Source organism: Oryctolagus cuniculus, chromosome 21 (assembly GCF_964237555.1).
Source record: "Oryctolagus cuniculus chromosome 21, mOryCun1.1, whole genome shotgun sequence".
NCBI classification, from domain to species: Eukaryota; Metazoa; Chordata; class Mammalia; order Lagomorpha; family Leporidae; genus Oryctolagus; species Oryctolagus cuniculus.
Genome location: NC_091452.1, coordinates 2,410,505 through 2,426,738, shown reverse-complemented (window position 1 = coordinate 2,426,738; position 16,234 = coordinate 2,410,505). Strand labels below are relative to the sequence as shown.

The 16,234-nt window shown below is 61.9% G+C and overlaps 1 protein-coding gene across 3 annotated transcripts in view; it reads right to left on the bottom strand.

Moving 5' to 3' along the window:
• Positions 1–10,637, bottom strand: part of TMEM132D (transmembrane protein 132D) — a 490,214-nt gene extending 479,577 nt beyond the window's left edge. Inside the window, exon 1 of one of the 3 annotated variants that reach the window (XM_002723061.5) lies at positions 9,078–10,637. In XM_002723061.5, the coding sequence (XP_002723107.3) occupies positions 9,078–9,156 (79 nt within the window). In that variant the 5' untranslated portion in view covers positions 9,157–10,637. The remainder of the gene's footprint in view (positions 1–9,077) is intronic. The other 2 variants (XM_070065751.1, XM_070065752.1) reach the window with 2 other exon arrangements.
• Positions 10,638–16,234: the final 5,597 nt, after the last annotated feature.

The following is a 16,234-nucleotide window of genomic DNA, read 5'->3' as shown; positions in this document are numbered from 1 at the left end:
GCCAGGCTCCCTGCAGCCCACGGAGAACCCAAACACCACCTCCTACGACCCAACAAACCTCTCTCCACCAGAGAGGACCCTGTGGCCAGGACAGAACAAGGCCAGCACAGAACGCTGGGGTCCCTGGGAGAGAGCTCTCCAGCATGGTCATGGGCAGGCAAGGACACCAGCCCTTCCTTGTCCCACAGTCAAACCATTTTTCTCTGTGTCTCTCGGCTCACCAAGGGCATTGACACCGCCCCTGCTCAGCTCCCACGGTGAACAGCACCTGCTGGGCAGTCGACTGCCTGTATCTTTGTCTCCCACTGGGTCAACAGAATAATTCTCCGTGGCATTCCCTGTCAGAAGCCTGTGGGTCATGGGACAGAACTTGAACGGACTCGGCGTGCATCTACTCGGCAGACGCCTCTGGCACCCACAGAGGTCACAGAGTCCCGGAAGACGCCTCCTCCCACATCATAGCTGCACCTGTCACTCTCAGTGACACAGTGCCCTGTCCCTTCATCCTGAGACGTGTCCTGCCTCCCTCATGACCATGCAGTCTGGCTCAACACCACACGTCCCCAGTGTGCCTGCACCCAGGCCTCTAGACAAGGCGTGGACAGCAGCCACGCACACACCCTGGTCACCGTGGACAGCAGGCACTGCCTGCCCCACCCTTCCAGAGCCACGTCGTGACATGGCAATGGGCCCCACAGAGTCTGAGAATCCCCCTCGGCGCAGGCAGCAAATCCCTGCAGAATAACCAAACAGCTTCCCAGAGACGCCCACACATGCACACGCGGCCAGCTCTCCTGGTCACGGTGCCGCTGACCCAGCCAGCGGCCAAACAATGCTTCCACCCACGGCCAGCACCTGTGCCAACGCTGCCTCCCGTGGGGACAGAGCCGGGCAGCAGCAGCTCGGCGTCCTCTGTGGCTCGACAGCTGCGGTCCCTCTGCGGACATGACCACAACAAACCTTACGCCCAAGGCCGTCAGAGCACAAAGATTATAACAGCAAAACCTCTTAAACTGCAGTGCAGACAGTAGGACTACACTCAGTGCTTTGTAGAATTTGTATTTAATTTATCTGAAAGGCAGAGAAGATCTGCTGGTTCACCCCCCAGACGACCACAGCAGCTGGACCTGGGCCGCCCGAGGCCCGAGCCTATCACTCAGTGAGGGTCCCCCATGCGGGTGGCAGGGACCTGAGTCCCTGAGCCATCCCCTGCGGCTCCCCAGCGCGCACGTAGCAGGAAGCTGGAGTCACGCACAGAGGCAGGACTGGCTCCCGGGCGCTCTGACACGGGACACAGCAGCATCGCACCCGCAGGGCCAAATGCCTGACCCACGTTTCGAAAACACAAGGAAGTGCTCTCATGAACATAGAATCAAGCAGGTCCGGCGCCGCAGCTCACTGGGCTAATCCTCTGCCTTGCGGCGCCGGCACACCGGGTTCTAGTCCCAGTCAGGGCGCGGATTCTGTCCCGGTTGCCCCTCTTCCAGGCCAGCTCTCTGCTGTGGCCTGGGAGTGCAGTGGAGGATGGCCCAAGTGCTTGGGCCCTGCACCCCATGGGAGACCAGGAGAAGCACCTGGCTCCTGCCATCAGATCAGCGTGGTACACCGGCCGTGCCAGCCATTGGAGGGTGAACCAACAGCAAAGGAAGACCTTTCTCTCTGTCTCTCTCTCTCACTGTCCACTCTGCCTGTCAAAAAATAAATAAATAAAAAATTTTTTTAAAAAAAGAATCAAGCAGGTTGGAAACACTCTATGTGCCACACAGGGAATGGACACAGCTGGCTACCCGCACCGACAAACAGCTGGGAGGAAGCACACCGAAACGCGGCCCAGTCATCTCAGGGGCGCCGCTTCTGTCTCCCTCTCTTTCAAAAACAAATGCAGGCAGCTGGCAAAGCGTAAGTGCAAGAGGAAAAAGTAAACAGGCCAGGAAGTCGACAGAAACAAAAGGCAGGAAAATAAAAGTCATGGCTGCAGCCAGTTCACAAGGAGCGAATCACAGCGCCGACGCTTGGGAACCCAGAGCTCAGCTCCGGGCGTCGGGCGGGGAGAGCCGAGACGGTCACCGGGCACTCAGCGCAGGCGCGGCGAGCACGGGACGAAGCGGGAACCGCCGCTCCGGAGAAACCCCCTCCCCCAGCACTAAGGCCTACGACAGAGGCTCCCAACAGGCTGTGTCCCAACAGGTAACGTCTGTGAAACACCCGCACGAGTGCTCCTGGGGTCCTTCAGTCCCGCCGATACCCAAGCCAAAGGATGAGCGAGGTAAAGAACACGGCGGAAGGCAACTGCTCCGCCCAGGCTCGGGCTGGACAGGAGGCAGGCAGAGGGCGCCTCCTCCTCCCCTCCCTCCTCCTCCCCTCCCTCCTCCTCCTCTTCCTCATGGACACCACAGACTGCCCAGAGTGCACTGGCATTGCTGTAAAATTCTAATCTCCCCACTGGCCCAAGCACCTGTTGAATCCATCACCCGCCGAAGCCAAGCCGCCCTGGGGGCACCCAGCAATGGGTCCCTGGGGGCCTGGAGGCCGGACCCTTCTCCTGAGGTTCATTCTGTCCCTAAAAGCCCACTACAATGGCTACAGAGACAGGCAGGCATCTGTCCTGGAGGTGAAGTTGTCTGCAACCCATACAGCTGGGTTCAGTTCCCAGCGCCCGCAGAGGCACGCCCTGGGAGGCAGCGGTGCAGGCTAAGTCATCGGCCCTGTCACCCACGTGGGAGACCCAGACGGAGTTCCCAGCTCCTGGCCTCCCTGCGGCCCAATGCCAGCTGTAGTAGGAGTTTGGGGAGTGAACCAGCACCTGCGAAACCAACCTCTCCCCTCCGCTTGCAAATAAAAACAGACACCAGGTGTTCCGCGAGCTTTGCTGGGAGACCGCTCTGGCTTATCTTGGGGGGCTGAGCGTCCTAGTTATTTCAAATTTCTCTGCCTCAGTTTTTCCCTCTGTAAAGTGGACAGGACAGCACTCGTAGGACAGTGAGGAGGCCTGCCCGGCCCACACGAGTCGTGAGTAGCCGGCACTAAGGGTACCGTTACTCCTGTTGTGGACACTGTTACTCCGCCACGCCCTGAGGCTTCGCCTGTTCACAGGCCGTTGACCTGGCCCCCAGCTGGACTGGCCCCTGTCTTCTGCACCCAGACACGGACACAGCGTCCCTCAAAAGTGAAACACCCCGGGAGCAGGTGTTGGGTTCAGGGGCTAAGCCTCGCTTGGGACGCCCACATCCCACATCCGAGCGTCTGGTTTGAGTCCCCACTGCACTTCGATTCCGGCTTCCCGCTAACGTGCACCCTGGGAGGCAGCGGGTGACAGCCGAAGGACTCCTGTCCCCGCGCACACAGGGGGGCCAGGACGCCGTTCTGGGCTCCTGGCTTTTGCCTGGCCCAACCCTGGCTGTCGTGGGCGTGTGGTAGTACAATGGCAGGTGGAAGATCGAGATCTCTCTCTGCCTTTCAAGTAAAACGAGAAAATAAATTTAAAATATTAGAAGAGAGTTACATCCTGGAGCACAGGGTCATCCTCTCCCCAAGTCAAGCTCACTGGGCTCCTGGAGCGCCGGCTGCTATGATACGGGACCCAGGGCTCTTATTTTCTGAATAAACTAAGATTTCCCACACCCCCCTTTCGGGAGGGAAGTCACCCACATGCAGCCAGTGCTCTGGGTTTGCTGTAACAAGGGTCTACCCAGGTGGGGAGGGCCCTTCCTCGCCCCATAGACACACAAGCAGGAGGGGAGCGGGCCAAGGACACGGCCTCGGCTGGAGCCACCCCTCCCGTGGAGCCGAGGGCCCTGGCCCCAGCCCGTCCCCTCCCGGTGAGAGCGCACAGGGGTGAGCCCGGGTTCCAGGCCGCTCAGGGCTAAGCCCGAAGTTCTGTGCAGAGCAGCGGGGAGGAAGCCCCGCCCCCCAGCACCAACTGATGCAGAGTGCGTGGCCACTTTGCCATCCTGTGGCCAGACCTCTGCCCAAGGGGCCCAGAGCAGGCTGGGCCGACAGACAGCGAGGGGCAGCAGAGCGTTTGGACCCACCTGGGGCGAGTTCCAGTGCTGCCCTCCATGTCATGTGGGACACCTGCAGGGACACGTGGTGTGTGACATCAGCAGTCACAGCGATGACAGAAAGCAAGCGGGGGATGGCAAGCCTGAGCTAGTGCTGCTGGCCTCGCACTCAGGTCTGCAAACGGGGGCGCGAGCACCCCAGCACCCCGCCCGAGGGAGGCTCTGTGCCTCCTGAGCACTCACGTCCACTGGCGACACTCACCACGCTTACTCTCCCAGGGTCCCCCGGCTTCTCACACGCGCTGCTCTCGGGCCCTGCGGAGCCTCCGCTGTGGGCGCCTGCACCCCTGAGGCCGCCCACGAGATACACTTCCTGCCTCCTTGCCGGGGCCTCCCCACCCCAGGAGGTCTTTTGACCCTTCCTGCTGACCCCACACTATTCTCCAGGGTGTGGGTGAGCACCCACACTGCTTGGCTAAAATGTTCCCCTGGGAAGGCCAGGGATGGAGTCCTGGGACAAGATGCCAGGGACCCAGCGCAGGTCAGCCCAGTGCCACCTGCTGGCCCCTGAGCACCGTGCCGGCCGGGTCCTACCATCACGCCGGCCAGCGTGCACCTCAGCTCCACCCTCCATCAACACGAAGCTCAGATCCTGTCCTTGCTACCAGCAGAGCTAAACTTCTGTGTTTATTCTGCAAAACTCGGCTCCGTCAATACCACCCCTGCCTCAGGGGTCCAGGGCTTGCGTCTGAGTTCTGATGGGCTCCAGGTGACCACACAGCCAAGAGACCCTGAGGGATCGCAGCAGCCAGGAAGGCTCTGGGATGTGTCCAAGTGGCACATCCAAGTTTCAGTTCAGAGGCCAACTGGGAGCCCAGGACCACAGCTGGACATCTGCCAAGCCAGTGCTAGGCTGGACTTGCCCCCTCCCGTGAGCCCCTCTGCTGTGTCTGCACAACTGACCGGGGACAGCGTCTCTCCCATTTGTGGATCTGGACAGTGAGTCTGCAGGGATGGACAGGTGGGTGGTGCCGACTGACTGGAGGGAGGTGGGAGTGGACAGGCGGACAAGAGGTATGGGGCAGTGCAAGCCTCTGTGGTAAGGGGTGCTTGAGACTTGTGTTGCTTAGCCATTTTCTTTTCTTGGCTGTTAGAATGGAAGTAAAAGAGGCCCTAAGACTTAGAGCTCTACCTCACACGCACGCATTGCTAACGAAATCATATTTTGTTCAATTCTTTAATTCAGACTCGGTGCCCTGCCCCATGCTTCAGCCTCTTCCTTTCCAGCGCTGAGTAGAATGAAGCCGGCCCCTCTCTCTCTCCCGGACTCACTCCGCCTGGCCCCGAAGCAGGTGCGCTGCTCGCCAGGGCTCTCACGGCCTAGAGAAGCGGTGCCGCTACCCAGAGCTGCCTCCGCGCAGGAGCAACAGTGCCAAGGAGAACCCGCTGCCGAGGTTGTCGGCTCGCTCCCCTGGAAGCAGGCCGAGCAGACGGGGCGAGGCTCTGGGTGCAGTGTCACGGGACTCCGAGGCTCTCTTCTCATTGGCAAGAGAGAGCACAGCACCTAGTGATTCTGCACCAGGAGCCACCCTGCTCGCCGCCCAGCCCCGGACCACTCCTCTCATCCTCAGCCAACCCTCCCACACCGCCACCTCTCTGGAGAAGGAGACCCCTGCAGGCCAGCACAGCGGGGACCCCACACCGGAGACACTCTGACAACCCGACACAGCTCGTGGGCCCCGAGACGGGTCACTGGTAACTTTGCTTCCTGCCACAGCTCTTGGGCCTGACGGGACAGAAGGACAGGGTGGCATCGTATGTGCATTTGCTAATAAAATCATATTCTTGTTTTAATTCTCTAACTCAGAGAACACACATAGACCTGCGAGTGCGTTTGCTCTGACTAGCGACATCCTGCTCCTGAAACCCAATCACGTGCGAGGCCCAAGGACATCAGCCTGCTTCCAACACACGCATTTGGTTCCATTCAAACCTCCCTGTTTGAAAGCACTGACACAGTGCAGGAGAAGCACTAGCACGCTGTGGCACACTCTGATATCTGATGATAATCTCCTCTCCTCAGTCCCAGGCAAATTGGGCACTTTGTGTGTTTACTTCTAATTAAGATGCAGTCTGGAGGGCTAGCACTGTGGTGCAGTGGGTAGCGGCACCAGCATCCCAAATCGAGTGCAGGTTCCAGTCTCAGTTGCCTTGCTTCCAATCCAGCTCCCCGATCATGCGCCTGGGAAAGCAGTGGAGGACGGATCCCATGCGTGGACCCTGCACCCACGTGGGAGAGCCACATGGAGCTCCTGGCCCAGGCTTCAGCCTGGCCCAGCCCTGGTCATTGCGGCCACTTGGGGAGTGAACAGCAGATGGAAGATCACTTTCTCTGTTTCTCCCTCTGTCTCTGATAGTCTGCCTTTCAAATAAACAAATCAACCTTTTATATATAAATACACACACACACTGCAGACTTGATTCTCAGCTGCTTTGGGACTTTCAAAGGTTGGAGAATCCTGGGAAGGGGAGGGAGTGCTGTGAACCCTTGGGCAGAGCTGCTCTGCCCTGAGTTTGCACAGCACATCTCCCCCAGAATTCCCATCGGTGCAGTTTGTTTCCGGGAGGGGTGGGGGGAATTGGGGGTGGTGGTGAGGGTGGTGGTGGTGACGGTGGTGGTGGTGACGGTGGTGGTGGTGGGGGTGGTGATGGGGGGTGGGGAGGTGATGGTGGTGGTGGTGATGGTGAGGGTGGTGATGGTGGGGGGTGAGAGGGTGGTGGTGATGGTGAAGGTGGTGATGGTGGGGGTGGGGGTGGTGATGATGGTAGAGGGGGTGGTGGTGATGGTGGTAGTGATGGTGGTGGGGGGGTGGTGGTGATGGTGAGGGTGGTGGTGGTGGTGGTGATGATGATGGGGGGGAGGTGGTGATGGTGGTAGTGATGGTGGTGGTAGGGGTGGTGATGGTGGTGATGGTGGTAGTGATGGTGGTGGTAGGGGTGGTGGTGATTGTGGGGGGGGGTGTTAAGATTCTTCCTCTTTATTCCTGGCATATTACAGACAATCACTGCTTCTTGCATCCTGGGTTCAGTCCTGAGCTCAATGCCATGTGAGGTCTGCACACGGGTTTAATGCACCGCTGAGCTGTCTGGTGGAATGGAGTTCCCTGACCCAACATGCAAACACATCGCGTCACACATGCCAGGTTCACGGGAGGCGTCCACTCAGCCTGACCCCACGTCACACCTGGGTCTGCACCCTCCCATCCGTGCACGGTCTGATCCCACGTCACACCTGGGTCTGCACCATCTCATCCGTGCACGGTCTGATCCCACGTCACACCTGGGTCTGCACCATCCGTGCACGGTCTGATCCCACGTCACATCTGGGTCTGCACCCTCCCATCCGTGCACGGTCTGACCCCACGTCACACTTGGGTCTGCACCATCTCATCCGTGCACGGTCTGACCCCACGTCACACTTGGGTCTGCACCATCTCATCCGTGCACGGTCTGATCCCACGTCACACCTGGGTCTGCACCATCCTTTCACAGCCTGACTTCTGCCACCTGAGAAGCGGCCTCTGCCTGGTAGCGTGGGCCCTCACTTAAGGACCTGTGCGCTGTTCCCACGGGTGGGAGTTCCCGGGCATCGGAGGAACTAAAGCTCCTTCAACACCGCTTAGTCGCATGAGGAAATCAATCCGAGAGCTGCGTCCACACCAAGAAAACACATCCCCTCTGGACCCTTCTTAATAACACCTTGTTACTGCAGCACACAAACAGAAGAGGCTGTTCTTATATTAAACCAAGTGACAACCAATAACAAGCCTGCCTCGTAGCCATGTTCCATCAGCCAGGCTGCTGCTGTGGGTCTGTGTGGTTTTAACCTCACAGCTGCCTGAGCTGGCTCCGTTCAGTGCACCAGCCCTCTCCCGGGTGCCCGGCACACCCGAGACCTCAGAAGGCTGCTCCTTGGGATTGCTCCTACCCACGATTAGGAGATGTGGGCCCCTGTCAACCACACTCGGCAGGACTGGAACAGGGCAGGCCACGCCCTCTTCCTAAATATGCCAGCACAGAAACCAGGGGGTCGGTTTTCCAAATCCAGGGCCAGATTCAAAACAAGACACCCCCCCACCCCGTGATGCTGAACGAGAGCACGGAACACAGAGTCCACAGGACCAGCGTGCTCTGCGCACGGTAACTGGCTCTGAACTTTCTCCAGGAGAGCTCATCTCCGCAGAAAAACACGTCCGCGGGCTTTCCAGCGCACAGCTGCGACTAGGACTCCATGTCTCTGTGGAGGCAGCGCTCGGTGGGGTCCAGCCAGCCCGGAGCAGGCGCTGGTGCTCTCTGCAATCCACCTCGCCAGTGTAAGGACTGTGCCTCCAGGACCCCTGCCCGAGCTTCCAGGCTGGCTCCTCCCAGGACAGACCGTGCGCTGCCTAAGGAAGCAGGAGACAGACAGGGAGCCCCGGCCTCGCTCACAGCCTCAATCCAGGGCCCCGCGGTCACAGGGGTCTGTGCCCAGGGTGAGACCCCGCGCTGACACAGCCGCAGCAGCCCCTTCGAGAGACGCGGGCCCCCCTCCTCCTGGCTGACCTCCAGGCCGCACGCTGAGCACCGTGGGACGCACTCAACAGCAGCCCACACAGCAGGACTGCTCTGAAATTATTTCCGGACAGCTCCGTGCCAGCTGGACAGGTCAGTCCCCAGTTCCCGGAATGTGCCAGGTCATTCCCTTCCCCTCTCTGCGCGCGGGGCTCGGCCCTGCGGCCACCTGCGCTCTCTCTCGGCCCTGGCTCTGCTCCCCTGCCTCACAGCGCCTCCTGGCAACAGCGCCAATTTCCCGGGTTCCCTCCTGTTCCTTCGCAGCCTCGCCAGGGCCTCCATGCCCAGCCCTCCGGGGGAGGCACCTGCGGCCAAGCCCGGGGCCGCCAGCACCTGAGCCGCCGCACGCGCGCATGCACACACACGCCCCGCACGTCGCCCTCTCTCCAGCGCCCCCGCCTCGCAAGCACCCCCCACACTCACTCCCAGCAAAGTTCCTTCGGACCCGGGCGGCGGCGTCCTCACCTTTGGAGAACAGGGCGGCTAGGCTGATGAGCACGGGGGACCAGTGATGCCACGGCGTCCCCATCTCAGACGCGCACATCCCGGAGACCCGGAGCGCGGATCCTCTGCTCCCCGGCGCTGTCCAGGCGAAGAGATCGAGGCCGAGCTCCCGGAAGGCCGGAGCAGGGCTGGGTGGCGCAGGAGTCCCGCTTAGCAGCCCGAGCGGCCCCGCTGCTCTGCGCCCTCCTCTGGGCAGCTCATGGCCCGGCCGGGAGGCGACGACCAGGCGCGGGCTCCGGACTTCTCCCAACACGCGCGCAGGCAAACCCCACCTCCCTCCTGCACCCCCAACCACGATTTTAAAAAAATGTAATCCACAGTGGTTTTTTCCTGTCCTGTTTACCCAAGCGAAGAGTGGCCCCGGGAGGCAGCCTCCGGGAGGGGGGGCGCGGGGCCCGCGGAGGCCGCGGCTGGCGACTCCGGGGCTAGCCGGCGCGGGCGCGGAAGGCAGCGGGGCGGCGGGGCTGTGGTGCCCGGGGCGCGGGCAGATGCGGCGCTGGGGCCCCCGCGCGGGTGGGCCGGAGCGCGCGGCGGCCTGGGGCGCCCTGGCACGCGGCCCCCATCCCGGGCCGGCCGCCGCGCCCCGGGGCTCGCGCGCGCGCGCACTCGGGCGCCCAAAGTTTGCTGGGGCGCAGCCGCTCTGCGCGCCGCCGCCTCGGCCGGGCCCGGGCCGCGCTGGCTGGGCTCTATGCGCGCCGAGCACACAGCCGGCCTCGGAGGCGCGGGGCTCCCCCCGGCGCCCGCGGGAGGCGGGCCAGATGTGCGCGGGGGAGGCCCGGGCGGCGCGGGGACGCGGCTGTGCGCCGCAGCTGCCGCCGCCCGCCAGCCGGCGCCGCGGCCCCGCTCCGCCGCCGCTGCATCCGGAGCGCCGGTGATCACCACAGCGCCCTGCGCGGTCTCCGGGTTTTGCCTCGAAGATTTGTCTTTTTTAAAAATGCCCCACCCTTCCGGAGTGACAGCTGCGAGCCCCAATCCGCAAAGTGAATCCCACCTCCCCCCCTGGCCTGCCCCACACCCCGCGTCGCCACCGCCGTCCCTTTGCGCGCGAGTGGGAGGGGGCTGCGGGCGGGTGGCGAAGGCGCCGCCTGCTCCAGGAGCCAGAGGAGGGCGCTGCCCACGCCTGCAACAGGTGTCAGAGCCCAGGTGCCTCCCACTGTCTCCCAACGTGGGGCTGGGGGGCGGTCCTCGGCCTGGGGGTGTCCTGTGGCTGCACCTGCCCCTAAGGCGCAGCCCCCGGGGGTGGGGGGAGGCGCCTTCCACCCGCGCTGACTGCTTCCCGGTGGCTTCTGCATGGGAAGGCGAATGTCCTCGTGGCCGGAACAGGATTAGGGAACAGCGTTGCCTCGAGCAGATAGAAGACACGGTTCTCCGCGTATAGCTTCCTGAATCTCGAATTAAGACGGCCTGGAAATTAGCAAGGCCCGCGTGGCTCCGTGAAAGCCTCTGATTTAAGATTCGAAGCCCGAGAGCAGGAAAGCATCCCGCCCATTGACGGCTCGCGAACCCACAGCTTCCAAGCCGGAGGTGAGTTTACCTCCGCGAGTGGAAGTGGGGCTTCACCATCAGGCCCGGGTTTCTCCTACACGCCGGTGACTGCAGAAGGACGACAAAGTGGTCGGAGACTTCAGCTGCCAACGCTGGGGGCAGGTGAGAGACCCCAGGGCGGCGCCACGGAGCGCTGCACTCTGGGTTTCCTGACTCCTCCACTCGGTATTTGCTTTACAGAATCTGTGTTTGCTTTTGCCTCTTTCTTGACCTGGCTCCCAAAAAACTTGGAGCCAATGCTGCCAGGACCCCAGGAGGCGGCCTACCCTGCTACTTCTGAAACTGGGCTCAGCACAGCGCACGGTGGAAGGCCAGGACGACCTGCGCCCCGGCCCCGCCCCAGAGCCCAGGGGAGACTCGGCAGCAGGCTCCTGACACGGGAGGCGGAGGCTGCGGGTCTGAGGAGCGCACGCTGGGCCCACGTCACGGCTGCACGTCACTGCCCGCTCACCTGTAGGACAGGCACCGGAGCTCCCTGCTAGCTCACCCTCCTGGCCTCTGAGCGGGCACTGGCACCTTCTCAAACCCACGTGAGCGTGGAGCGGGCTCTCTCTCCAAGAGCTCTCAGATGAACTGAGAATGGCCCCTGCTCTGCCTTAACAATCACCAAATATTTTTCTAAGTCAGACTGGCTTTTCCCCCTGACGTGCGATCCTCAGATGCCTCTTCTGTTACCGCCAAGGATCCCTCTGTGTCCTCATGATAAGAGGTGACTGACAGGTCCGCGGACGCCGAACGCGTGGAGCTCGTCCCTCAGATGCACAGGGGCTGCACAGGGGTCTCTGCCGTGGGCGCCGCCAGTCCGGATGCCTAATCAGTGGCTAAAATGAAATGGAAAACAGCTTGTGGGCCGGCGCTGTGGCGCAGCAGGCTGATCCTCCACCTGCAGCCCCGACGTCCCATACGGGCACTGGCTCAGGTCCCGGCTGTTCCTCTTCCTATCCAGCTCTCTGCTGTGGCCTGGGAAAGCAGTGGAAGATGGCCCACGTCCTTGGGCCCCTGCACCCACGTGGGAGACTTGGAATAAGCTCCTGGCTCCTGGCTTCGGATCGGCACAGCTCCAGCCTGTTGCAGCCATTTGGGGAGTGAACCAGTGCATGGAAGATCTCTCTCTCTCTCTCTCTCCCTCTCTCTCTCTCTCTTTATCTCTCTCTCTCTTTCTCTCTAACCCTGCCTCTCAAATAAATAAAATCTTTAAAAAAAAAAAAAGAAAAAACCAGCTCGCTTGCTCCCTCCCTCCCCCCACCCCTACCCCATCCTAGCCAATGCATCTGATCTTCTCTGGGTGGTCAACACAACCAATCGTGGGCGAGGCGAGCGCTGAGGCCCACTGTGTCCTCGGCCATGGCCCAGGGCCGCCTGCCTGGCCCCCCTCAGACCAACTGTGGGAAATCCCATCCCTCTGAGAGAGTGTTGCTGCTGCAGGGCCATAAATCAATATGCAAGGCTAATTTTGCTGGTAATTAAATAGCACTAATTGTTGGCGCCTGTGGCTGGGGCGTTGCTCCAGGCATTGTTGTCTTCCTCGGGAGCTGGCGCCGACAGGAGGAGGCCCGCTCTCCTGCGCTTCCCAGGGGCCCCGAACGTGGAGGGGTCTGTGGGTGCCACAAAGACAGGACCCTTGGGTCTCTGCTCACGTCCTGCACCAGGTTCTGGCCTGACTACCGGCGGCATCCCGTGAACACTTGCAACCCTCTCTGGGTGCGCAGTGTCGCCTCTCTCTGCAGCCGCCAGCACCGGCTGGTTTTCACCTCGTCATTGACCCACTCTCCCTCGACGTCGGTGACATGTCCCCTTCTACATCCCGCCAGGCAGGTGCCCTCAGTCCAGGGCACGCGCCCTCTTCTCCCCACCAGAGCTGCCAGATGAGCCCCTCCTGGGGGGGGGGGGGCAGGAGGGACCCTCGGGAATTCCTACCAATTCCCCAAAACTCGGAGTGGCTAGAAAGCGGGGCAGCCGGATAATGAGCCGTCCCTTTCCAGGGCAGCGGCATTCTGGCTTGGAGTGCACTGAGGCTGTTGGGGACAGCGCACGCCCTTCCCAGGCAGGATGGGGGAGCCGGTCCCTCCAGGGAGAGCCCCTCTGTGGGGGCCTCGCCACGCCTCCGTGGGTGCCCCGTGACTGGTGTTCTGCTGAGATCTGCCATTCGCTCCTTCCCAGCACACAGAAGTCTCTGTTTCTCGGTCCCCTGGCCGTGGACCAAATACAAGCGAGCAGAGCACCGCGAGTCATGCCGACCTCCTGTGGCTCCTCGCTGTGGGCTTGCCCTGCCAGGATCCCGGTGGATCAGGTGTCCCTGACGGCACAGCTGCCTCCGTTGGCTGAGCCCCACCACCTGCGGCTCCTGTGGCAGAGTTCGTTCCTGTGTTGAGGGGCTGAGCCCCGAGCTCTTGGGTCACCAGGCTGCAGCAGCTGCCGGCCATTTGCTGTCCTCCCTCTGCCCCTCCCCTGTGGTTCATCGTAAAGCGATCACCTGTCTGCCACGATCATCGGTGCAGTGCCCTGTTTGCCTCAAGTCCCGGATTCCTGGTTCAACAGTCAGGAGGCCCTAGCGTCTCTGAATTACGCGCTGTGCTTCTTGGGAACAGTTAAACCTGTGCCTTTACCTGCACTCCCTGTGGCCGGGGCAGAGGCCGCCAAATGTTCACCGAAACCCCCCACCCTCCCCGCTGGAGCCACAACGCAGCCAAAGGGACTGTGGTGGGAGGGGTGGACGCGTCTCCCGGGGGTGCCCGTGCAGGCTCCGGCACGGCTGCAAACTCTTCACCTCTTCCAGGGAAAGTCCAAGCGAGAGCTCCAAGACCACCAGCAATGGCAGAGTGGCAGGGAGGGGGCGGGGCTGACTCCCAGGTGTGGGTGCCCACCTGCGAGCCCTGGATTAGGGGAGCAAGAAATACGGCCGTGCCGGGCCGGAGGTGTGAGGCTTGCCAGGACGCACGGTTCAACGCTGTCTACAGTCTCTGCTCAACACTCAACGAGCGCGGCCTGCGCCCACCGCCCCCCTCCCTCCAGGAAAGGGCGCGTGGTCCAGCGCAGGGAGAGATGGCGGCGGCAGCTGAAACCGTGACTTTGTGATGCGCATCTGCCAAGCAGCACCACCCAAGGAGCTCGCAGGCTCTGGGGGCCCTGCCAGGCATCACGAGGGCAGAGGGTACACTTCAAAGTACAGTGGGAGGGGGGCTACAGATACCGAGTGCTGTGAATTCCGGGGGGGGGGGGTCCTCATGGGCTGGGGCACTCCGAGGACAGAGATGTACACAGACCCCTTCCCTGGGCAGTGTCGGAGGTGTGGCCGTCGGCAGGCTGGGCTCTCACGGGGACGGACAGTGGGACACAGGCACACGTAAGCACGGGGCCTGTGGGCAGGAGTCCAGGGCAACCCAGTGGGGTGAGGTTTGCGGGGATGGGGGCCGGATTCGGATGGGGCCAGCACAAAAGCCACAGGGCCTGACCTGCCTGGAAGGCACACAGACCCACACCGGCATGGCAGCACCTTGGTGAGCCAGAGCCAAGCCAGGAAAGGCAAGGCCAGGGGTCTTGGCCAGAGGCAAAGGATGCAAGGCCATTTGGGGGGTGCAGGGGAGCCTGCAAGCAGGTTGGGGCAGCTGCCTCACCCCGATCTCCTGGTGTTCCCATGAGGCCGCAGGCAGGGGCAGGGCAGGAATGCATGGCCAGCGCCATCTCTGGACCCTGCTCCCCACCTCTGACCAGGCCTGCCACGCTGTAGCACTAACGGCCATGCCCCCAAGCCACGGGAAATCTTTGTGACCCTGTCTGGGGCCCCCAGTCCCGAGGGCCCAGCTCTGTCCTAGCTGCAGCCAAACAACAGGAAGCTGGCCTTGCTTGTGGGCACCGGGGGGCTCAGCACCAACTGAGGAGGACATGGGGGATGCCAGCCCCAGACCACGCCTCCCAGGGACAGACAGCGTCCTGGCCTGAGCCCCCAAACCAAAGGGAAATCCGGCCTTACTGTGGCCCCAACACCAGGCCCATAGGAGGCCCAGCAGTGCAGGAGTTTGGAGCAAACCCAGCAGCCAGACGGTTCGCTTTTCTGTCCACTTGAAATCCAAGCTCCTGGTGGACTCAGGGCTGGGCTCGCGGAAGACAGAGCCTCTGTCGGGGACACAGCCTTTCCCGTGGGTGCGGGGGAAAGTAGCGCCCCCCCATCCCCAGAGCAAGCCTGTATGACAGGGATAGGCGGGGCGGCTGCTAATCCCGCCCTCGAGGGGCTGAGCCGCCAGGAGCCAAAGGCTTAGGCGGCGTCCATTAGCGGCCTTTGCCGACGTCAAAGGGAGGTCGGCGTCCATTTGCGGCCTTTGCCAACATCAAAGGGAGGTCGGAGGCCAGCCCATGGCGCCGCCCCCAGTGACCTCTGACACCGGGCCCAGCTGCGGTGTCTGCCCGAGGAGCTGTCAGCGGGTCCTTTGGGAACAAAGTGAAATAATCGTTTGGGGACACGTCGGGCTCAACTGGCTCTGTGTGTTCTCCTGACAAAGCCCCTGTGGGCGCCCCAAGTCAAGGACACGGGCACTCCCACAGCCTCGTGAGCGGCCGCTGCTGAAGACAGCTCCACACACACAGAGCACCTCATGAAGACCGTCCCCACCCCAGAAGTCCCACACGGGCTCCACCCAGCATGATGCCCTGCGCCCCGTGACGGCTCCACCACCCCTGCACGCGTCACCCAGCAGATGTCAGTGTCCAGGGCTGACCAATGACATCACCGGCAGAGGCGAGGTGGAGGGCGGCCTGAAAGCTCGGAGTTGCTCCACAAGAGGAAACCGGGGCAGCGTTAGATGCTGCTTTTCTTCTTTTCAGGAAGGAGCGCCTGGACCTGGACAGCACCACCCAGCCCTTTCTGCACAGCTGGGGAGAACAGGTGCATGGCACCGGGCCGGCGCGCTCTCCCCATCAGTGGGCCTACAGTGCCCCCTAGTGCCGTGCAGATGGCAGTGCAGGACACCTGCTTCCCCATCCAAGAACAAAGTGCTGCAGTGTTTTGTGATGTTTTCATGAGTCGAATGACATCTGTAAAGCCTGCCTCGTGTTAACAATGAAGACAATGATCGAGCCCCTGTTCTCCAGCTGAGAAAACCCTCAGTGGCCAGGCGAACCCAGTGAGAGCGCTGGTTGTCTGCAGCCTTCACCTTGCACCTGCTGTGCTTCTGAAAATACAAGTTTAGGGGCCGGCGCTGTGGCGTAGCGGGTAAAACCACCGCCTGCAGTGCAGGCATCCCATAAGGGCACCGGTTCAAGTCCCAGCTGCTCCACTTCTGATCCAGCTCTCTGCTGTGGCCTGGGAAAGCAGTAGAAGATGGTCCAAGTCCTTGGGCCCCTGCACCCATGTGGGAGACCTGGAAGAAGCTCCTGGCTTTGGATCAGCACAGCTCCAGCTGTTGCAGCCAAATGGAAAGTGAACCAGCATATGGAAGCCCCCCCCCCCCCGTGCCTCTGCTTCTCTCTCTGTGTAACTCTTTCAAGTAAATAAAATCTTTTTTTAAAAAATACAAGTTAAAACGGGGTGGGGGGGCCTTTATCCCAGTGCCTGCATTCAATTCCCAGCGCCGGCTCCC